This window comes from Panthera tigris, chromosome A3, assembly GCF_018350195.1.
Source record: "Panthera tigris isolate Pti1 chromosome A3, P.tigris_Pti1_mat1.1, whole genome shotgun sequence".
In the NCBI taxonomy this organism is placed as follows: Eukaryota; Metazoa; Chordata; class Mammalia; order Carnivora; family Felidae; genus Panthera; species Panthera tigris.
The window spans coordinates 89690338-89714023 of NC_056662.1; the positions used below are offsets into that span (position 1 = coordinate 89690338).

General features: G+C 46.5%; 1 protein-coding gene across 3 annotated transcripts in view; it reads left to right on the forward strand.

Moving 5' to 3' along the window:
- Window positions 1–23686, forward strand: part of TET3 (tet methylcytosine dioxygenase 3) — a 104975-nt gene that overhangs the window by 70080 nt on the left and 11209 nt on the right. For all 3 annotated transcript variants that reach the window (XM_042981751.1, XM_042981753.1, XM_042981752.1), the window contains 6 exons: window positions 2585–2675; window positions 8919–9012; window positions 15619–15827; window positions 17616–17766; window positions 20448–20537; window positions 21049–21186. In XM_042981751.1, the coding sequence (XP_042837685.1) occupies window positions 2585–2675; window positions 8919–9012; window positions 15619–15827; window positions 17616–17766; window positions 20448–20537; window positions 21049–21186 (773 nt within the window). The remainder of the gene's footprint in view (window positions 1–2584; window positions 2676–8918; window positions 9013–15618; window positions 15828–17615; window positions 17767–20447; window positions 20538–21048; window positions 21187–23686) is intronic.

The window sequence follows — 23686 nt, forward strand, 5'->3', positions numbered from 1 at the left end:
AATTAAAAAATCTTCCAACTATTTGGAATGTATTTTGGGGTAAGGTATTAAGTGTGGATCAGACTTTTTCCCCAATTGTGTCAGTATCATGCACTGAAAAATTCATCTTTCCCCATTAATTTGAAATGCCATTAGGTAGCTTCTTCTGTGTGGATCTTATCTATCCAGGTAGATCATAAACTCTTGAAAGGCAGCCATCACCTATTATCCCATCTTGAATCCCCCATAAAGTTGAGCATAATGTTCTGCATAAAATAGGTGTGACAGGTGTTTTTTTTTTTTTTTTTTTGCATTAAAAAAATCATGAATGATAGATAGTGGAAAGTATACAGAACATTCATATACAACTCAATGAAAATGTATAAAGTGAATACCGTGTAACCACAACCTTGATCCCTGTACACCTGCCCTGTTCACATTCCTCTTCCACCCTCCCGAGGCAACAACTCTCTCAACTTGTGACAATGATTTTCTTGTGTTTCTTTATACAACCATATAAAATCACCATTGTCTGTAGATAAAAAACCGTTGAATGTCTGCAAGCTCGTATTTCAACCTGGTAATTTTACCACCTCTGTGTGGGCCTTTAAATAGTATAGTTTAGTTGAGGCTGTTTTTGTATATTATTTAAATGTAATCTTACTGCTTTTGTTCTTTGGTATGTGTCTTTCACTTGCCGTGATGTTGTGGTATTCAACCATGTTGTGGAAGGTTGTGGATTCTCAGTGCTAGATAGAACCCATTGCACGCCTGTGCTACATTGTATTTATTCACTGTTGCTGGATTATAGGTTTCCAGTTTTGACTGTTGCAAACAGTGTTGCTCTGAAAATCTTTGTACCTGTGTTTTGATGCATGTAAGTAAGATTTCTTCTAGGACAGAATCAGTAAAGTGGGGTGCACTGCCTAGTTTTTTTATTTTTTGAAAGCTTTTAATTTTGAGATAATTTTACATTTATAGAAGAGTTGCAGAATTGGTACAGAGAGTTCCTGTATACCCTTTATCCAGCTGCCCCTAATGTGAACATCTTACATGATCGCGGTGCATTTAAAAATAAGACATTCATGTTGGTACAATACTATTAACTGCAGACTTTGAATTTTGTCAGTGTTTCCACTGATGTCCTTTTCCTATTCAAGGACAAATGTGGGATACCACATTGCATTTAGTTGTTGTATTTTCTTTAGACATAAAACAAACTTACCAACTATAGCACAGTATTTGTGGAAAGTTCTTTTTGTTTTTAGCCTAGTAGTAGCCAGTCAAAACTGCTTTCCACAGCTACTATTACATAGTCATTTGGGTCGCGTTTCTTTCACTGAGAAAAATTCATTTAAAATTCATCCATGTTGTGTGCAGCGATAATTTGTTCTTTTTAAAAATAATTGTAGTGAGCGTCATATAAAATGAACTATTTTAAAGTAAGCAGTTGCGTGGCATTTAGTATAGTTACAGTGGACAACCACCACCTCTGTCTAGTTCCAAAACACGTTCGTCACCCCAAAACCAAACCCCGTACTCACTCAGCAGTTACTCACACATTCTTTCCCTCCTCCCAGCCTCCGGCAGCTGTCAATCTGCTTTCTATTTCTGTGGCTTCACCCATTCTGGAGGTTTCATATGCATGGGATCATACAGTATGTGATGCTTCTTTCACTGAGCATAATGTTTTTGAGGTTTATCTACATTGTAGCATGTGTCAGTCCTTCATTCCTTTCTTTTTTTTAAATTGTGGTAAAATATACGTAACATAAAATTTGCCATTTTTGTACACTGTTTTTAAGTGTACGTTTTAGTGGCATTAACTACACTCACAATATTGTACAACCGTCACCACTACCTGTTTCCAAAACTGTTTCATCCCCCTAAACAGAAACTCGGTACCCAGGAGTCAATAAGTCCTCCTTCTCCACCCCTCCCAGCCCCTGGTGACCTCTGATCTAATTTTTACCTCTATGAACTTGCCTATTCTGGATATCTAATCTAAATGGAATTATGCAATAGTTGTCCTTTTGTGTCTGGCTTATTTCACCATAATGCTTTCCAGGCTCATCCATGGTGTGGCATGTATCAGAACCTCATTCCTTTTTCTGGTTGGGTAATATTCCATTGTGTAGATACCCCGAATTTTGTCCGTCTATCGATGGACTTTTGTGTTGTTTTCACCTTTTGGCTCTTGTGAATAATGCTGCTGTGAAATTGGCATCCAAGTATCTGTTGGAGTCATTATTTTTTATTCTTTTGTGTACATCCCTTGTAGTAGAGTGGCTTAGCCTACCCCATTCTAAACACACAGAGTAGTAAACTGAATTGCAAGGTGGTTACATCACAATCTTGACGACACTTGATTTTACCAGATTCTTCAGTTTTTGCCAATATGCCCTGTGTGTTATGGTGTTTCACTGTGATTTTAATTTGTATTAATGATTCCTAATGGAGTTGAACACATTATCACATATTTATAAGCCACTCAAATTTCCTGCTTTGGAATGTGCCCATTAGTTTTCCTGTTGGTGGTTTGACTTGCTAAATTAATGTTGATGAGTTGATGCCTCCAAATAATGTTTACTCTGTGTTTCTGCAGAACAAATAGTGGAGAAAGATGAAGGTCCATATTATACTCACCTGGGATCTGGCCCCACGGTAGCCTCTATCCGGGAACTCATGGAGGAGCGGTGAGTGACGCACAAATGTCCAAGGAGAGCTGGGCAAGTTGTTAGTAGAGCATGGAATTGAAGCACCTCTCGTTTTCATTGCCTTGACCAGACCACACACAGAAAGGAAGCCAGGATATCCGGACTGTGGAGGGTTGAATATGGGATTCTCACCCACAGTGCTTCTGGATTTCTCTCTCTGTCTGTTGGTCTGCCCTCTAGATCTTCCCCTCCCCAGCTTTTCTCTCTGTCTTGAAATATTTTCTTACTGATGAGGTCTGGTTAAATGACTCCGTGTCCCATAGTGTTTCCTGAGGTCTGAATTTTGCTGCTGGCTTTTCTGTGCTATTGTCATGTTCTTCTGCCCTCTCTGTGGCCTATAAGTTCACAGTCAGAGCTAAAGACTTCATGGAAATCACATCATTTTTTCTTTCTTTCTTGTTTTTCAAAACTACCTTATAGGTGCTATTTTGTACCTCCACTAGGAAGAATATAATGTCTCCTCTTTGGCCAGTAGGCGCCTATTCAGTGTGTCCTGAGTCGTTCTGATACCATCCCAGGAGTCTCTCATAGCTTTCTCGATCCCTTGTACGACTGTATGATCTGGGCTCGCATTCTGTGTCTATCCACGAAGTCCTGGTCCTTTTTATTGGGGGAAAAAGTTTTCAGAAAACAAACTCTGGTACGAGGTGTGCTCATCATTTCTAGGCCATTTCAGTAGAAAGAGCTAAGATGTATGTGTAGATTTTTTATTTTTGTTCTTGACTGTGATTAAATACATCATGAGTTTACATTGACACTTAGAATTCAAACTCAAGACTACACGGTTTTTACATAACAGCCCAGTTTTGTTTTTCTAAGCAGCTCGTGTAGCTAGAGACTTTAAATTTTATGGGTGGGTCCACAGCAGATATTAAATGCTATGAGTTCCAATGTACAGAAAGGTAAAATAGCTTGGTGATTGAGAGCATGTGAACGCTGAAGCTAGACGTAAGGTCTAATCCTGGCCCTGCCACTTCCTGCTGAGTCCTTGGGTAAGTTGCTCTACTGCTCTGTGACTCAGTTTTCTTATCTGCAAAATGGGGATAATGTAAAAGTACATACACATTGTAGGAGAATTATGAAGATAAACTGAATTGATGTCTGGAAAGCACTTAGTGCTTATAGGGAAGTACCACATATAGGGTATCTTGTCTCATACAACATCTACTGATGGAAATCTTATAACAAGCATTAGTATAGCAAAGGCAAAGACTATGTAGACATAAACATGTTTGCTCATACATATACATCATATACACACAGATGTGTGGAAGGCAGAGTGGCTTAGAGTTTCCCTCAGATCTGGGTACCATATTTTGTCTGAGCAGGGGAGCCAAGTGAATCCTGTCATCAGTCTAGCAGGGAACGTGAATTTGAACTGAAAAACTGTATTGGCATCCTTGAGTCAATAAATGGTAAGATGGATAGAGGACTGTGATCTCCCGTAACGACTCTTAATTGTCCTGTACCATCTGGCAACATTTGTATTCAAAGTAGCCCATCAGAAAAGCATTCAAAGACTCAATCTGTAAATTCAAGCCTGCTTAAAAGTGGACCTCTGAGGCTGTGAGAACGAAACATTTAAAACAAGGTGTGTGTTGCATGTGTGTGCCTTCGTGTGCCAACGTGCATGTGCATTGTGGTGCCAGGGTTGGGGCAGGCAGCATTTTGGCCAGTGACTTTCTGGTAAGAAATAGCGATGCTCTTATTTGCAGGTTGAGGGCTGCAGGGGAGTCACATGTACAAGTTGACCTGGGACCGTTTTTGTGTTTGTTTTTTGGAAACAGTTCTACAAAATTTCTAGACAGCTCTCTAAATAACTTTTAGTTATGGAAGAGTATGTTTTGAAACAAGGATTAAGAGATAGTGATAAAGTTGAGATTTGTCCTTTTTTCCCCCCCTCATTGCTTTAAAAATAACAGCCAAGTGTAGAGTCTTCAGAAACTGATCCAAGGGAGGAATTCCTGTCGAGACCAGGAATACTTGTGTTTTTCCTCAGCAGCTGGTTTATTTTTATCTTAAGGACCTTGTAAATTATGTAACAGATTGTATTTCCATCTTTGTTGGCTGCTGGTTAAGCTTAGGGCCAGATTTGTGTACCCCCTATTGGGAGGAATGTAATTTCTCATCTTTGGCCCATGAGAACCTATTCAGGTTCACTCCTGAGTCCTTTTGACATAATCCTAAGGAACCTTCATTAGCTTCCTGATTTCTCATATGTTGAAATTTTCTAGGCTCGTCTCTCAAAAATGCACACAAGACCGTACTGCTTGCATTCTGTGTACCAACATTACGTTCATCTTTCCCCCCCCCTTTACTCTGATTTCATCACCTGTTTTTATCTTAATAGACATCTTTTTTTTTTTTTTTTTTTTTTTTTTTTAAGTTTTCTTGTGGAACAAGGAGAGGAATGAATAACCAGTGAACATCACCAGGCTGGGGGTCTAGTTTGTGAATGGTCCAGGCTGTCTCCCCCACCCTCTCTCTACAGGACCACTCTACCGCCAGAAGTGGGACAAAGTCAGGAAGGGGAAACAAGCTGAAATCAAGGAGACGTTGGTGCTTTTAGCTTCTCTGGTAAAGATTTGGAAAAAGGAGGGGCAGTCAAACGCAAATCCTAAAATATTATCCCAATTTATTTATGGGTTCCACACATGGGAATCCAGGTCCCCACTGATGTACATTCTCGTGGTCAGTTGTACAAACCCGTATCTCAGAATGGTGTGCTGCACAGAGCCCCATGTCATCTATCTGGGAAGGGGATTCTCTGCAGCCTAGGAGCTCATTAAATGTTTATTCTAAAAACAGAGAATCACCACTGTGCTAGCAGATCCTCTGAGTTTAGGGAACTAGTCTCATTACTGGGTGGTAAAGGTAACCCCAAAGAAGTACATCTTTAGATCAGTGGCTATCAAACTTGAGCGTGCTTCAGGGTCTCCTGGAGTGCTTGTGAAAGCACAGATCCTTGGCCCTACCCCAGAATTCCTGACCCAGCAGGGCTGGGATGAGACCTGAGAGTCTGTATTCCTCCCAAATTCCCAAGTGATGCTGATCTCAGCACCATCCTTTGAGAACCACTTGCTAAGATGATCAGGTTATCTTTCAAGATAAGGTTTCAGCCTATTCTTTTCAGACTTAGCTTAGGGTCTAGGAGTTCATCTGTATGCAGGAATGAACATTATTCAGATGTTCTAGAATATCATTTTAATGCTAGGCCAGAGAGTAAGACATTTAAGAAAAAAGAGCTAAATCCGGAGTTGATTGGTTGTCATTAAGCACAGAGAAATTTCTCGTTTCAGGAAAAAAAAAAGAAAAAGAAAAGGTCTAGCTGATCAGAGTGCTTGGCCCTTTTATTTGCTCTTGAATACGAAGTTCAGTGCAGAAAGTGTTCCTCTGATGGGTGGGATGGGGGGAAGGTACTGGTCAGAGAGCTCGTGTCAGTGTCCTCTGCTCACCCTCCTGAGGGGAACACAGTATCCTGTTTCGGTGAGAGCAGCGTGGACACCTCGGGCTGTTCATCCCACAGGGACCCCAGGACACACCAAGCACCCAGGCTTTGCACTTGGGGGCCACTTCCTGATAAATGTTTGTGAAATTGAAAGTTTTCCAGGAACCAAACAAAAGCAGCACTATCTGGTCTTTTCCTCTTGAGCCAGGCCACACTATATAAACTCCCCCAGAGTCCTGTCTCTAAACACATTCTATAAGGGACTAACATAGCCTTAGAATTTTAATGTGCTAATTATCAGAAACACTTTTCACCTCGACAGTGTGCTCTGTTTCACTCAAGAAACCAAAGAAACCGTACATCAATACTTTAAAAAAATGTATTCTCTTTCCCAATTACCAAAATAAAACCTGTCTATAAAAGTCTTTTTTAAAAAAAGTTTAGAATAAAGCCTTCCAGCAATTATCCAGAAGAAACCTTTTTTAAAAAGTTTGATGTCTACTCTTTAGTTTTTGTCAGCATTTATAGATGCGCATATATAGAGAGATTTTAAACCAAATGGGATCAGTCATAATGTACCCACTATTTGTAGCCGCTACCCCTCCAGCCCCCAGCTTAATTTCTTCCATGTTAGTACATAGAATTCTGTCGAATCCCTTTTAATGGCTACATGGTTTTCCAACATACAGAAGTTTATTATATTTATTATAGTTTAGCCAATTCTGTACTAGATATTTCAGTTCCTAATTTTTCAGTTGTTGGCACAACAAGGAACACCTTGTGCCTAACTCTTGGTGTATCTGTACAGTTATTTCAGAGGTGTGGAGATTCCTGGAAGTGGAGTGGATGAGATAAAGGAATACAGATCTCCCTCGCTACCCAAAAGTAGAGCATCCCTTTGAAAACTTTCCTAAACTGAAAATGGCAATGAAGCGAAGAAGCAGTTACCATTAATGTATATGGGAAAACGTCTGAGTGTTCCTGGACCCCCCAAAATAATCTCTTTTAGGCTTTCTGATACCTTAAGATAAATCAAGATAAAGCACAGATGCTCACAGACGCAGTTCCGCTCTCTGGTGGCTGGAATGCTGAGTGCAGTTCCTGGGCCAGGAGCTTGGTGGCGCCACTCTCGCGGCACCACTTGGGGTGTGCACTGCCTCTGTAATGGCTCGTTGCCAAACGAACGCTGAACGCTATTTTCATTCTTTGCCTTTCTTCGTAAAAGCAAAAATTCTCTTTGGATTTCTTCTGGTTACCAAAAAAACAGGTACTGATGTAGGTCTTTCGTAAAAGCAAAGTGGCATAACATGAGCTTCTGAAAGGTGAGGGATACCTGTATGTGTAATTGTCTATGTGTGTTTGTAGAGACTATGTTAACTGTAGTGTGTATGATGAGATATCTCTCTATTAAAGTAGTATATTAAAAAGGGCCATGACCAGAGTGGATTCATTACAGAAATATAAGGATAGTTTGATTTAGATACTCTGTTAAAATAGCACATTCATATTAATTGATCAAAGGAAAACAAAAACAGTCATCTGTGTCCTTTGTTGCTAAAAGTGCTTTTGATAAAAAGAACCCATTCTTGATTAAAAATCAAGGCTTGAAGATGCCTTCAAACTAAGTCAGTCTCTGTCTCTTTCCCAAACTCAGCTAGCTTCCTTCTCAGTGATGAATAGTTGGCAACATTTTACAATCAAGTGAGGAAATAAGCAGAGATGCTCACTAGCACTTCAGAAGCCTTGGCTGGTACAGTGAGGCAAGAGAGTGAAAGAAGGGCATGAAGAGTGAACAGGAGGAGGTGACAAATCACCCTGTTTGTCGATGATATGATTTTGTGCCTGAAGCTAAAAAGCTATTAAAAATAAGACGGTTCAGTAAGATGGCTACTTATGTTGTTAAGAATTAATATTTAGCAGGCTCTCTAACCCTCACGCAGGAGCTTCAAAACACTTTAAACAGTGCATCCCTATGGATTATGTAATTTGTTCTCCTTCCAAGCCTGGGAAGTATGGGCCCTTTTTATCTTCATGTTAGATTAGGAAACTCAGGCCTTGAGAACTTCAGTCATTTGACTACAGTGCTGCAGCCAGAAAGTGGCTGGGGAGCATTCAAGCCACCGATGCCTGTGGCACCATAGTTGTGTGGCCTTGGGCAGGTCAGTTCAGCTCTGGGGCCATAGTTTGATCACTTCTGAATTAGATGGTCTCGGAATCCCCGAGTGTGTGTGGGCCAGAGCACGAGTGTGTGCAGTGTGTGTTTACTGCCAGGGCAGTCTCGGAGCCAGATGGTGCTTGGTAGGGTCACTTCCCCTGGCCTCAGCTCTCTGTCCTCATCGTGTTCAAATGTCAGCTGGGGATTGTTGAAAGAAAACAGTAAGATTTTCCCCCATTTATTTTCTTTTGTTGATTGACTGTATAAATAACAGGGTGACTCCACTAACAAGGCTGGATACAAATGCCCATGTTTAGCCTTTGGTTTGAGTACCTTCCCTGGAGGTTCAGAATAATAATCAGGGACACTGTGTTTGATGACCCCCTGTACCCTGAGACAGAGCTGGGCAAGATGGACCGGAGGCCCTGTGGGCCTGTACGTGGCTGCTGTGTCTCCAGAGGCTCTAAGCACAGAACAAACATTTAAATCCTTCTCCTTCTCTGTTGACCCCACAGTAACTAAACCCATGCTGAAGCACACCGAGGCTTGCCTTCTTACCATAAGCTGCTCTCTTCTGGGGCTTCACTGTGCTGATGGTGGCTTCTGTCTCCCTCACCAGGTATGGAGAGAAGGGGAAAGCCATCCGGATCGAGAAGGTCATCTACACTGGGAAGGAGGGGAAGAGCTCACGCGGCTGCCCCATTGCAAAGTGGGTGAGTGTCAACCCTGTGGTGGGGGCTGCTGCCTCACTTCCCTCACCGCAGGCCAGGCCAGAGGTGTGTGTGTGGAAACAGACATGTTTATTGTTCAGGGGAACGTGGGAGCTTGCATCTGTGCTTGGTTAGAGTCATTTTCCCCCAGCCTGAGCTAGCCTCGTTTTATCTAAACACCAGCCCCTGGCACCCTGGGCTGGCCTCAGAAAAGCTCTAGTCATTATGCTTGGTTCATACTCTCCCCGTGGATCAGGGATGTGGTTGAGGGGAGGCTGAAAGATGTCATCTTACTCAAAGCTGGGCCCCACTGTGCACCATTTGACCCCTCTGCCCCTCCATATGCCGGTGGCGTTCCTATCTCTGGTCCAGAAGAACTAGCTAGGCCTCTAGGCAGGGTCGGGGACAATCTTGCATCTACTTTACTTCTGAGCCACTGTTCCCTATAAGGCAGCCTGAGTGTCCCAGCGAGGGGAGCGTCAGTGACTGTGACCCTCGTTTCACCCCCACACAGTTTTCTGACCTTGCTCTTCCAGTCCTCGAGGAGATATTTAGCATCACTGCAGAAGCTCAAGAGCAGCAGCAAGTCATCAGGTGTGAGCTCAGCACTGTGCTGGGTGCTCGGTATGGGGATATGCCTCGAAAATGAAAGGGTCTGTCCCTGTGCTCAAGCTGCTTATGGTGTAGAGACACATGAGATAAGATCACGGAGACTTGAGTGATCAAGGTCCAATTATGAGAGGCGAACTCAGTGCGGTAGAGTTCAGGGTCAAGGGATATGAATGGTGGGAGGAATGTGAGGCTTTGTTTCTCAGAGGAGGGTGACGTGCATGGGATCACAAATACAGGGCCACATTAAATGGGCTGATGAGGGGCGCCTGGGTGGCTCAGTCGGTTAAGCGTCCGACTTTGGCTCAGGTCATGATCTCATGGTTCGTGGGTTCGAGCCCCGTGTCGGGCTCTGCGCTGACAGCTCAGAGCCTGGAGCCTGTTTGGGATTCTGTGTCTCCTCTCTCTCTGCCCCACCTTCCCTCTCGAAAATAAATAAACATTAAAAAGTTCTTTTAAAAAATAAATAAATGGGCTGATGGGAGAGCAGAAGCATTTCTGGCAAAGAGAGTCATGTGAGCAAAGGTAATAGGCTGTGTGAATATACAGCTCACTGAGTGAGGGAAGGTGGGAAGAAGACCTTTGTCAGCCTGTGTCCATGTGCACATGGCTGTTTTTGTCTCGTATACGCCATACCTTTGCACCTTTGTTTTTAATGAATATGAAAGGTGTCTGTACCTGAACTATCACATACCTTTTTTTTTTTTTAGCAATTTTCGGTCAGTATTGCAGAATTATATATAATAAAAGAATCTGGAGCTACATAGAGCCTTCACAGGTATGAGGAAGTATAGTGTCCCCACCCTCCTGAAAGATAGGTATTACAGTGGGAGGGGGACTGTATCTGTCTGTGGCTGATCAGGGTGCAGTGTTATCCCTCAGAGAACCCATCAGCGACATGGCATCTGCCCTTATTTCTGCTAATCCATGTAGTCATTGGAGAATTCCACAGTCCTGAATGGGAAACTGAAGATCCTCACACAGGTGGAGCCTGGGGACTTTTCCATCTTCAGAAACAGTTGGATCAAGGGAAGAAAACAACTGGCTATGTAGGTGGTGTCGAAGAAGAGAATATGCATTTCTGGCCCCAGAGCTCTGGGGAGCAGCACCTGTGCCTCTGCTAGGGCTGAGGAAGGAGGTGCCCAGGTGAAGCAGTGAGCTTAGTTCCTGGGGGCAGGAAGAGGGAAGCAGAATGATGGAGGGGGAGGAACTTGGTCTTCACACGTTGGTCCTCCAGGGTCTGTGCGCAGATGCCCAGAGCAGAGCACACGTGGCACCTGATGTTTTGTCCAAAAGATGAAACAGCTCATGGGTGTCACCAAACCCCAGTGAGTGATGCTAGCTTTGAAAGAAAAGCCCAGATAGAAGGGAATGCATAGTGACCACGTTCCCAGAGGTGGGGAAATTCTTGTATCTGACGAGGGAAGATAAAAGGAGAGAGGAAAGAAATGATGTTTTATAGGAAGGGCAAATGGTGGTAGGTCATAGACTATTACAGTGGTAAGAAAATGGTGCAGAGTTGTGTTTTTCTTTTCTAGCTATCTCCCTTAGTGCAGTGGACTTCTCTTGGTTTTTGCCTACACAGCCACCAAATACCCTATCTGTTTTGGTGGTAGAGCTCATCTAAAGAGTTCTACCTCCTTGGAAGTTAGAGAAGGGCAGGTGTTCCCTTCCCCTGCTCCCCCCCCCCCATCCACACACACACACTGGGAAGTGACCCATAAGTGCCAAGAGGGGCAGATTGTCCTTAGTGTCAGCGTGGCGTCAAGAACCCAGGCAGTAGTCTGTGGCTACGGGCGAGCGGCAGCATCCAGCTGCCTGTGGTGGACGGTGCTTCCTGTGGTTCTTCCTGCCCACCGCCTGTTCTGGTCTCCCATCTAGAGCCTGGGTTTTCATCTGAACCAGGTTCATGTCTTTGTCTACAGCCTGAACCCCCAACCAGTAGGTTCATCTAAAAGCAGTGTGTCTGACAAATTCTAGACTTGCCTGGCCAGGCTCTTGGGGGACAAAGTTGAGGCGCATCATGGGTACCCAGCAAATGTGTGTTGAGAGAAGGATCTAAGAGAGCAGTGAGATAGCCCAGGGAGCCCACTGATAATCTGCGGTTTTGAGGTGGCTTGTACAGAGTATGGAAGTCGGCAAGCATGGGAGTAAGGGAGTGACCAGGTAGCATTCCAAAGGCTCAGAATAAATGGAGACATGCCAGAAGCAAACACCACAGACAGCAAAAATGCGCTTTGGATACAAGAACCTTGGAGATGCTGCTTGGGCCAGTCTGTAAAGATAACAGGGGTCAGAAAGCAGATATTTGAAGGCCTCTTGAGGGCAGGGTTGGAACAGACCTCCTGGGGAACCCCAAGGGTTGGAACTAAGTACCGGGAGTAGGAAGACAGATGTGGGCTTCCTTTGGTGCTGTGCTATTCTTGTTCAGTGCACGGGGGATTCCTGCCCAGCTGTGGGGGGGGGGGGGGTGCTGTCTGTGTCTGTGGTGGGATATGAACCATCCGTATGGCCACACTCAGGTACTGGTGTCTTCCTGCCTTCCCTTGGCCTTTTGATTTTTGCGCTTGGTGCATTCAGTCCTGCTGGCTTCCTTCCTTCATAGTGTGGGTAGGGAGCTCCACTTTATTGTTTTCTTATAGTTTTTTTGAGTGTACCCATCGGCCTGTGAGGGTGTGGCCACAGAGAGCTGTCTGCTTGTGCTTATCACGTTTATGTGTTTGCCACTTGGGAAACCAAAGAGACGTGGCCTCAACCTCAACTTTGGTAGGTCAGGTGTTTCCCTGTGTGCTCTGAACACATGTTGCACGTGAGGGCGATTAATTAGCCAGTGCCCTACCCTGGGCACTGAGCAGAGATTGACAGTAGTGCCTCAGAAACCCTGGTGGCAGGGACTGCTGTCTTATCAGTACCTGTGATGTGTGATCGTGAACCTGTGTTCACGATGTGCCCGGCTCAGTCTGCGGAGGCCAGGCAATCGCACAGGGAGCTCTAATACTGCATGACTTAATGACATGTTTGTGTGTTACTGATCCCAGAAAGTTTTAAAAATAATGATATAACCGATGCTTCTGTGGGTTGGCTCAGAGCAGGAACTCATGGGCCAGGGATATATTTTGTTTAACGTGTCCCTGAAAATTTTGAAGGAAATCCTGACCTCTGCTACAACCTGGATGAACCTTGAGGCTGTTATGCCAGGGACCAATTCTGTATGACTCCACATGTATGAAGCACTGCCAGTAGTCAAACTATTCAGAGAGTCACAAAGCAGAATGGTTGTTACCATGGACTAGGGGCCAGAGAGAAGGGAGAGTGAGTGCTAAGTGGGTACAGAGTTTCTGTTTGGGAAGATAGAACGTTGTAGAGGTGGACAGAGGTCTGGTGACGGCTGCAGAACAGCGTGAAGGTACTTCTGCGAGTGAGCCATACACTTAACAATGGCTGCAGTGGTAAATTTTACGTCATGTGTATTTTACCATGATTTTAAAAATTGAATTAGGTGCTCACATCTTTGAAAGGAGAGATTTCATGTAAAAATCTAGGTTTCTGTTTTCTTCTTGTTAAAATTGGAAGAGGTAGCTGCACTAGGCTGGGATTCCCATCAGGCAGTGGTTGATGGAGAGAAGGCCTGGCTTACCCATTTTGAAGGGGCGTGTGCTTTTTCACTTGGCCATGGTCCACACCACCCCCAGTTGTCCATCTGGCCCACTTTCCTTATTTATACTGCCTGCCTGGCTGCCTCTTTGGACAGCTCCCTGCACTGCTGTACTCATGACCAAGTGCGTCTCCAGCCCAGGCCTCTCCTGACCTCCAGACCCAGTGTATTGGGGTCTTACTAGAAATAGCCACTCAGACATTCCCAAGTAGCCCCAGCGTGTTCCCAATTAACTCATCAGTAAACAACCCCCACTCCACCCACTGTCCTGTGCCACAAAAGTGGAAGTCCGTTTAAGACTTTGCCCTGTCCCTTGGGGTGCCTGGGTGGCTTGGTCGGTTAAGCATCCGACTTCGGCTCAGGTCATGATCTCACGGCCCGTGAGTTCGAGCCCCGCGTCGGGCTCTGTGCTGACAGCTCAGAGCCTGGAGCCTGTTTCAGATTCTGTGTTTCCCTCTCTCTCTGCCCCTCCCCTGTTCATGCTCTGTCTCTCTCTGTCTCAAAAATAAATAAACGTTAAAAAAAAAAAATTAAAAAAAAAAAAAAAAAAAGACTTTGCCCTGTCCCTCAGCCCCTAGAGTCAGATGGTCCCAAGGTCACCTTTCTCCTCAATGAGTCTGAATACATTCCTTTTCCTGTTTCATTCCCCACTGCCCTACTTCAGCACTTTATCCACTTTTGTTTGTATTTTGTTTGTTAGTGGTCTCCCTGTCACTCTCCCCCTCCACCCTGCCATCTGCCTGCTCCTCTTCTAGAGCAGGAAGCTACTTATGAAAGCCCCTTGTACAGACTTTTTTGTGGAACCCCTGCCTTGAGTTCTTTTCCCCTGAAAGCCCTTCCCAGTCTGCCCTCATCCCTCCCCTCTTCACAGGCCCTCATCTTATCAGGTCACAGAATTAGTTTGGGCTCTTATGGGAGATCAGCCACCTCGTCCCCCAGCTCCCGGGCCCTTTGCCATGCCGCATCTTTTTGGACAGAGTTCTGGGTGTGAGAGTTAGGTGAGAACCTGGCTGGGCAGCAGTGCAGAGCCCAAGGCCCTTGCTTTTGTTTTCTTTAAGAGCCTTATTGAGATATAATTCACACACCATACAATGTATCCATTCAAAGTATATAGTTCACTGGTTTGGGGTATATTATTAATTTTTTAAAGTTGTGTTAAAGTATACATAACATAAAATTGGCCATTTTAACCATTTTTAAGTGTACTGTTCAGTGGTATCCACTACATTCACATTCTTGTTTTGTTTTGTTTTTGAGAGAGCGAGGGAGGGGCAGAGGGAGGGGGAGAGAGGATCTTAAGCAGGCTCCATGCTGTCCGTGCAGAGCCCTGCACAGGCCTTAATCCCACAACCCTGGGTTCATGACCTGAGCTGAAATCCAGACGCTCCACTGACTGAGCCACCCAGGCACCCCAACATTCACATTGTTTTGCAACCATCACGACTCTGTATTTTCAAAACTTCTTCACCATCCCATGCAGAAACTCTATACCCGTTAAGTAATAATTCCCCACGCTCTCCGCCCCAACCCTGGCAGCCACTGTTCTACTTTCTGTCTCTATGAATTTGACTATTCTAGGTACCCTCTGTAAGTGGAATCACACAGTGTGGATCCTTTAGTGTGTGGCTTCTTTCGCTTAACATGATGTTACCCAGGTTCATCCATGTTGTCGCATGAGTCAGATTTTTCTTCCTTTTTAAGATTGAGGACTATTCCGTTGTTTGGAGGGAATAGTTTGTTTAGGGAATATTCCGTTGTTTGTTTATCCATGCATCCACTGATGGACTCTTGTGTTGTGCCCGCTGTCTGGCTGTTATGAACAGTACCTGACCCAGTCCCTGCTCTCGGTCACCCTGGGTATATTCCTAGGAATTGCTCGGTCATATGGTAATTACATATTTAGCTTTTGGAGAAACTACCCAAAATTGTTTTCCACAGCACCAAGGCCCTTATTTTTTAATTAAAATCATACAGATATGCAGCATTTTCTCTGTAAATATTTTAAGATACATAAAAATCTCTGAATATATTTTGGCTTACCAATTTATCTGTGTGTTTTTAGTCCTAAGTCTGTGTAATTCATCAGTAACTTCCATTTTGTAGTAAATATTTTTTATTTTGCTCTTAAAAAATAACTTTTGTATTTATTATTCCTTAATTGTAACGGTCTCTTAGCCTGTATGGTTGCCATTACCAGGTTGTGGTATCCTGTGGACACTGCCCTAAAGACCTGCGTCCCCAGGTCTGGTCAGCAGAGGTGGGGGGTGTATGGCATCCCATGCAGAGGAGTGTGGGGGCATGGCTCCCACAGTTAGCAGTGCCCTCCCCACCCCACCCCCCTGCAGGTGATCCGCAGGCACACGCTGGAGGAGAAACTACTGTGCCTGGTGCGGCACCGGGCAGGCCACCACTGCCAGAACGCGGTGATCGTCATCCTCATCCTGGCCTGGGAGGGCATCCCCCGCAGCCTCGGAGACACCCTCTACCAAGAGCTCACCGACACCCTCCGGAAGTACGGGAACCCCACCAGCCGGAGATGTGGCCTCAACGATGAGTACGTGGGTGGGATCTCAGCGCGCAAGGGTTGGGGTGGCTGGGCCAAGTGTCCATTGGCAGGGCCTTGGGGGGCAGATGCAGGGGGAGACCCTGGGCCCCCCTGAGGGCGGCGCTGGCCCCTCCCAGGGCCCTGTCTGTCCTGCAGTCGGGACTGTGATGAAAGAAGTTCTCCCACAATCCTGACCTGGGTTCTTCTGGTCCCGGCAAGAGAAGGGTCCCTTGACTTGGCTTGGCTCTGCCGGTGAACCTCAGAGGGACTCTGAGGTTCTAATGGTGGAACAGCTATGAGTGCATGAGTGTCCCACAAATCTAAGGCATCAGTGGTATTCATAAAACCTGCCCCTCTAGGGTCTTTTAAAATTAAGGCGTTTAAATTAAATGCCACTTTTTAAATTAAGGTGTTTTTCTTTTTTTTTAATTTTTAATGTTAATTTTTGAGAGAGAGTGCGTGCGAGCGGGGGAGGGGCAGAGAAAGAGGGAGACAGACTCTGAAGCAGACTCCAGGCTCTGAGCTGTCAGCACAGAGCCCAACACAGGCTCAAAACCACGGACTGCAAGATCATGACCTGAGCCCAAGTCGGACGCTTCACCGACTGAGCCCCCGAGTCCCCCACCACCACTTCTTAAATTAAGGTATTTTTACTTAGATCTACAGTTTGAAGAGGTTTCTTTTTAAGTATTTAAATTCCAGTTAGGTAGCATACAACATAGTATCGGTTTCAGGTGTCCAAGTTTGAAGAGTTTTGACAAATGTTTACAGTCACGTAGCCGCCGCGCGAAGATGTATAACCATTCCATCATCCCCTCCAGTTCCCCTGTGCCTGCTTTGTAAGCAAGTTTCCTTCTGCCCGTGGCAACCACCATTCTTGCTTCTTGTCCCTGTGAGTTTGCCTTTGTAAGAATGTTGTAGAGACGGAACCATACGGGGTGTAGCCTCCTGAGTCTGGCTTCTTTTTCCCCTGAGCGTAGCGTTTCTGGGCTTCAGCTGTGGAGGTGTGTAGCTCATTCTTTCTGATTGCTGAGTAGTTTGCCACTGCTGGACGCCTCACAGTTCATTTACCCACTCCCCAGTTGAGGGGCATCTGGAGCATTTCCAGGTTTGATTAGTTGTTGGATTATAATGTCAGTGTTTATTTATTTAAAGGCCTGTCAGCACCTGAGCCTGAAGGAAGCAGGCGTGTTCAAACTCTATAGCCCATGTCACTTCCCTGATTGTGTTGTTTGTGTTGGAACCCGTCATGATATTAGTGTTAAGGCAAAGTATAAACCTTACTGGGGTTTTGACTAGATTTTTCCCACTTGTCTCAAAACACCAAGGGGTTTCTCCCAGCAACAGATTCCACAAAAAATCTTTTTAATGTTTGTTTATTTTTGAGAGAGACAGAGTGCGAGCTGGGGAGGGGCAGAGAGAAGGAGACACAGAATCCCAAGCAGGCTTCAGGCTCTGAGTTGTCAGCACAGGGCCCGACATGGGGTTCGAACTCAGGAACCGTGAGATCATGACCTGAGCCGAATTCTGACGCTTAACCGACTGAGCCACCCAGGCTCCCCTCCCAAAGACAGATTCTTAGACCTTCAGGCTCAGGGGTGGGAGCAGAAAGGGCTGCTCAGAGCTGACTCTCTATGCGAGGAAATTTGGGGAAGGAGTTGAAGGCGGGAGGGATGTGGTCCCAGTCACTGGGAGACCATGGGTGCCAGGCCTCAGCAGGACCTCCCCCCTGATGTAGGAGGACGATTTCCGAACAAAAAATGTGTCTGTATGCCTAACGTGTGATGCGTATTGCAGCCGGACCTGCGCTTGTCAAGGCAAAGACCCCAACACCTGCGGTGCCTCCTTCTCCTTTGGTTGTTCCTGGAGCATGTACTTCAACGGCTGCAAATACGCTCGGAGCAAGACGCCTCGCAAGTTCCGCCTCGTGGGGGACAACCCCAAGGAGGTAAGCAAAGTTCCGCGGAGCGGTGGGGCCCTCCGGCTCGTCCTACCCTGCCTCCCGTCTCTGGTAGTGTGGTGGGGGGTGGGTTAGCACACCCTGACTCACACGTGCAGATAATGCAACTGGCTTTATTTTGTTAACTGACCTTATCTTGCTGGGAAGTAAGGTATGTGGGGTGTGGTGTGGAGGGGTGTGATGAGTGAAAAATTAAACCTAACCAATTATGGGCATTTCAGACTCTCCCAGCTTAAAACAGTCTCTTTAAGGTAAATGGTCAAATTCCTCACCAGAATTTGATCTTCTTCAAGAGTCATTTCTTTTCTTCATTCTTTCTAAGATGTGTTTGTAGGGGTGGGAGGTATGGCAGGAAGAGGCCTCTAGGCCTCGGCCACTTTCTGGGGCCAGTGCTGGGCTTCCCGAAGTGCCCCTCATTCTACCTGGCAGCCAGGCACATGTCTCTGTGCGGTTGTCCACATTTCCAGGCCCTTGCTGTCTTCTTGCTGGGAGCCTAGCCTGTCTCTTGGGCACTGGACTAGGGTCCACAATGGCCTCCTGTCTGCAGCCTCCCGGTCAGGTCAGGCTGCCTTCCTCCCTGCCCCTTCCCCTCTGTTGCTGTGCTTGTGAAGGCCATCCCAGGAGGTGGTCTCCATGCAGAGTTCCAAATGCAGAGAAGGTACAGGTCTGTCTGGGCTCCCTGCCATCTGCCCCCGAACCTACCCCCTCCCCACTACCTGAGCTCTTGTGAGGTAGGGTACTGGGTCCCTTTGTGGGGATCTAGGCAACATCTTGATCCCCAGTTCTACCTTCCACATCTCCCCGAGCTCCTTGTACAAGAAGAGTTTCCTCCTTTTCCATGGGCGTGGGGACTCCCCTGGGGCACACGTTTTTCTACCCTATGTGTAATAAACTTCTATGCTCTGGGTATCCAGTCGTGCTTTTCAGAAGTAAAAGGAAGCATTTTCAAGTGCAGAACTTTATTTGCCTCAAAGCCTGGCTTTTAGACTATTGCACAAGCTAGTTTGATAGTCTGATTTGACACTGGACTTTTCTCGATGGTGGCATCCGCCCTCCCCTGGAAGCAAGTTGTTTCAATGCAGTTGTTTCAATGAAGAGAGGAGCCCCAGGGCCACAGGAACTAGGAATGACCAGGAGTGAAAAGGCATTGCTTTAATTTCTCACATGTACTTCCCCTGTTCTATCAGCTGCCATTTCTGTGCACTTACTTAGTGCTGAGTATTCTGGCCAGCACCTCACGGGTGTGCATCTCCGTTAACCTCAAGACACCCCAGATGTAGGCCCTGTTGCTACTCACCTTACAGATGAGGCAAATGGCTTGCCCAGGGCCGTGTGGCAGTAATGGTGAAGTCAGGTCTGGGTCTTCCCAGAGCTCACGGGCCTCAGCCCTGTGCTGTGCTGGCCGTGGGCTTACCATGTTGGTGGCAGCCTCTGGGCTGGAGCCAGAGACAGGCAGCTGGCAGTGGCTGGCAGCTCTGGCCACCCTACTGGACAGACCGCTGAGCCATTGGTCTTGCTCTTCCATCTCTACTTCTATGAACTTGGTTCTTTTTCTCTCTTCTTCCTCTTTCTTCTCTGCAAACTCTTCATGCCTGTCTGTGCTCAAGGCCTTGTAGAAACAGCCCCCCCAGCTCTACCTGCCACCCTCAGAGGGCCAGGGAGAGGCTGTGGATACCTGAAACCCTTGGCCAAATGTAGCTGGGGTGCGGCTGCTTTGTCTGGGGCAGCAGTATCCAGTGGAACTCCTTCTGTGATGATGGAAACGTTCTCTGTAAAAAACGTGTAGCACAGGAGCCACATGTAACCACTGAGCACTTGAAATGTGGCTCGTAAAACGGGAACTGGGTTTTTAATTTTATTTAACTTTCTTTAGATGTTTACTTATTACGAGAGAGAAAGAGAGTGAGTGGGGGAAGGGCAGAGAGAGAGAGAGAGAGAGAGAGAGAGAGAGAGAGAGAGAGAATCCCAAGCAGGCTCCATGCTGTCAGCACAGAGCCCCACATGGGGCTCAATCTCACAAAGGGTGAGATAGGACCTGAACCAGATGAAGAGTCAGACACTTAACCAACTGAGCCATGCAGGCTCAGAGCTGACTCTCTGTGCCCTAATTTTATCTAATTTTAATTAAATTTAATATATATTTCAGAAGCAGCACAGAGCTCATGATAACACATGCAATGGTGCAGGTCTAGAGAATAGAGTGCCCCTGGCTCATGACAGGCTCTGGGCCTGGCTGGCTGTGGAATTCCTGGCCTAGACTTTGACCCACCCCTCTCTGCCTTCATTTGCCTGCCTGCAACACCAGAAGAAAAAGCCACACCTTTTGATCCTGCTTTTACCTGCCTACTTCATCGAACTTCTGACCTAGGGTGTTGAGCAGTCAAAACCAACAACCTGTTTTATGTGTTCTGAGCGGCACTGAGCTAGTAGCTTAGCAGTCAGGATGGCTGGACCTTCAGGCCACAGCTTTCCCTGAGCTTCTGTGTCTCCAACATTAAAACAGACATGGTACCCTATGCCTCCCAGACGGAACCTGTAAAAACACCTGATGGCACTTCCTACCTTCCCAGCAACCCAGCGGTGGTTCTAGAATGGAGGTTAATTTCCAGTGTGTAGAGTTTGCCAGGTGGGGCTGCTTTGGATACGTGTGACTGCTGTTCTCTCCACAGGAAGAAGTGCTCCGGAAGAGTTTCCAGGACCTGGCTACTGAAGTTGCTCCCCTGTACAAGAGGCTAGCCCCCCAGGCCTACCAGAACCAGGTACTGGGTCTTGGGCTTTTCTCTGCCCACGTGTCATCTGCATCTCTGTCCGTGTTCCCCGAAGTCAGGAAATGGGAGAGTGGGCTCATTTGTGCTCCTTATGGGAAAAGCTCAGCTAGAGATAGAGCAGTGATGTAGGTCTTTGATGAGATCCTTTCTTGACAACGAGCTAACTGCGTCCCAGACCATCTTTCCCCTATCCCTTGCTTTCGTGCCTCCCCCCATAGTAATCTTTCACCTCTCCTGGTCTGGCTTCTCCTGGGGAGGCTCAAGTTTCTCTCTCCTGTCACCTGTGCATCTCCCAGATGAGGTGAGGAGGACTTGAGTTAACCCAGAAGGAAGTAATTTCTACGGAGGCTTCATCCGGAAAGCCTACCTCCTGCAGCCCCTCTGCAAGGCCTCCATGGTCCTTAACCTCCTTCCCTCCAAGACCTAGCTTTGCCTCCTCAGCACAGAATCTAGGCCACTGACCTCAGGTCACACGAGCAGTTCTCCTTGGCTGTCCACACAGGTGACCAATGAGGAAATAGCGATTGACTGCCGCCTGGGGCTGAAGGAAGGGCGGCCCTTCTCGGGGGTCACAGCCTGCATGGACTTCTGTGCCCATGCCCACAAGGACCAGCATAACCTCTACAACGGCTGCACAGTGGTAAGGAACCCTGGACCTGTCACAGCTCCCCCTGCGGGATGGTCCTGGGAGGGGGACTGGTTTAAGCAGACAGGTGGGCTCAGAGTAGGGAGGGACCTGGAGACAAGAGTCTCAGATCTCTGGGAGGTGCCCTGCCATACTGGCTGCCCCTGCCCACTTCTCTGAGAAATGCATGGACCGGAATGCTTGGACAAGGCTGGTCTCGTCTCCATGTCTTAGGTGGATGCTGTAGAACACAGTCTGTTGGGCACCTGGAGTCCTTACCTAAAGACTGTTCCAGGTCTCTGTGAACACTGGATTTAAATCCAAACCACTCTTGATTCATCCACCGAGCAAATGTTTATTTTCCCAGATGCTGCTGTAGATATTGGGGAATAAAATGGACCAAGCCCTGCCCAAGTATGTGATACAGTTAATGTCTGGTAGTGTTGAAGGCTGTGAGGAAGATATGAAGTAGGGTAAGGGCTAGAGTGATAGCAGATGCCATTTTGGATGCCATGGGCAGAGAGGTCCCTCTGAGGAGGGGTACCTGAGCTGAGACATGAATGAAGCAAGAGAGTAAGGGACCCGAATATCTGGGGATGGAGTGCTCCAGGCAGAAGGACCAGCATACACAGAGATTCAGGGGCAGGCAGGGACCAGGTCACAGTGAGCCCAGAAGGTGGACAGGGCTGTGGGTTGTGCTCCGAGTGTGAGGGGAAGCTGGGAGTGGTAGGGTCTCCTTGATAAAGTTAGAAGTGCTCTCTTGCTCCTGCAGATGGAAAAGAAGTATGTGGAGATGGGGTGAGTGGGAGCGAATCAAAGGAGAAAGCCAATTAGGCTGGGACACTGTCTAGGCTAGAGGTGACAGGGCTTGGACAGGAGCGAGGGTAGGGAGGGTGGTGGTTGGACAGACTTTGGGTGATCTCGAAGATACAGCCAGCCAAGCGGGGGTTGCTGATGGACAGATGTAGGATATGACAAGGAAGGACTAGAGAGCCACCCAAGGCTTTTTGCTTGAGCACCTGGTCAAGTGTTGGTGCGACACGCTGAGATGTAGAATCACAGGAGAAGCCCAGTTTGGTGGTAAAAATGAGGAGTTCTGTTTTGAGATGCCTGGCAGATGTCCAGGTGGACACGTGGAGCAGGCAGGGGAGCGGGCTGTCTGGAGAACATGTAGTTCACAGTTTCAGGCACGAGGCTAGATGCTGTCACTAGGGGAGTGAGTGCAGATGGAGAAGAGGGGAGGTTTGGACTTGAGTGGGGACCCCCTCAAAGGGATGATGCCAGCTCTCTTCTTTGCTTTTTAACTAGGTCCTGGGCAGGCAGGGCTCCCCGGGGAACTGTGGAAGAAGCAGAAGCAATGGCAATTCACCTGAAAGGGGGCTCCCAGAGTCTGGGTATAACTGGGGTGTAACACAGGGATTGATGGCCCAGCACGAGATTTTATTTCTCTACCTTGTCCTCCTTCCCTTATGTGGAAGGCTAGAAGCAAGATGAGGCAGGCCCCTGTCCACACTGTATTGTGAGGGTTTCGAGCTGACACACAGAGAAAGGGAGGGACCTCCAGGATTAGAAGAGGGGCAGGGAAGGAGGAGGAGACATTAGGAGATAGGAGCACAGTGAGGTTATTTTGATCCCAGAGCTTTGTAGCATTTGGAGTGGAAAAAAGTAAACCTCTTCCAAAATGAACAGTGTTTTTTTTTTTTTAATTAAACTATTTATTGTCTAAAAAAGTAAACAGTATAAGAAAGCGTAAAGTAAAAATTGCCTGAAATCTTAGAGACCTAACTAGTGTTAGCATTGTAATGACCATCCGTTCAGGCACCTGAATATATGCATGTGCGTGTGTGCACAGCTGTGTCAGTTTTACACAGATGTGATCACAGTATATGTATGTGCTGTTCCATGACCCGCTTTTTGTAAGAATGCATGATGGACAGCTCTCTGTGTCACTGGATGTAGACTTACTTCAACATGTTGTAAGGCAGTATGTATGGCTCTGCCATCATTTATTTGACCACTTCCCCTGTGGATGGACAGTGAGTGTTTCCAGACTCCCCCTCTGTAAACCAGAGTGGGGGTCCATCCTTACCTCATCTTGGTGCGGTGGTGGAATAATCCCCTTGACGTCCCAGAGTAAGGACATTTATAGGTTTAGAGTGCTGCTTCTCTGGCTTACTTGGCAACACAGGGTTTTCACAATTTCTTTAGTCTTTGCCCACCTGAGTGGCAAATGTACGATCTCACTGTAATTTGTGTTTCTTTTATGACTAGAGAGGGTGAACGTCTTTTTCTCTTCTTTTTTTTTTGCCCATTTAAATTTTATCTTTGTGACTACCTGTATGTCCTTTTTTTTTTTTTTTTTTTAAAAAACAAGGATAGCTGTCTGTTGACATTGGTAAGGTATCTATGTTAGGGAGAGGAACGCAGTTTCTATCATATCTCGTCCTTTGCTTTTTACTTTTGCTGTGTCGTTTATCACATTGGGTTTTAGGGAATGATGGGAAGCAGGGCCGGT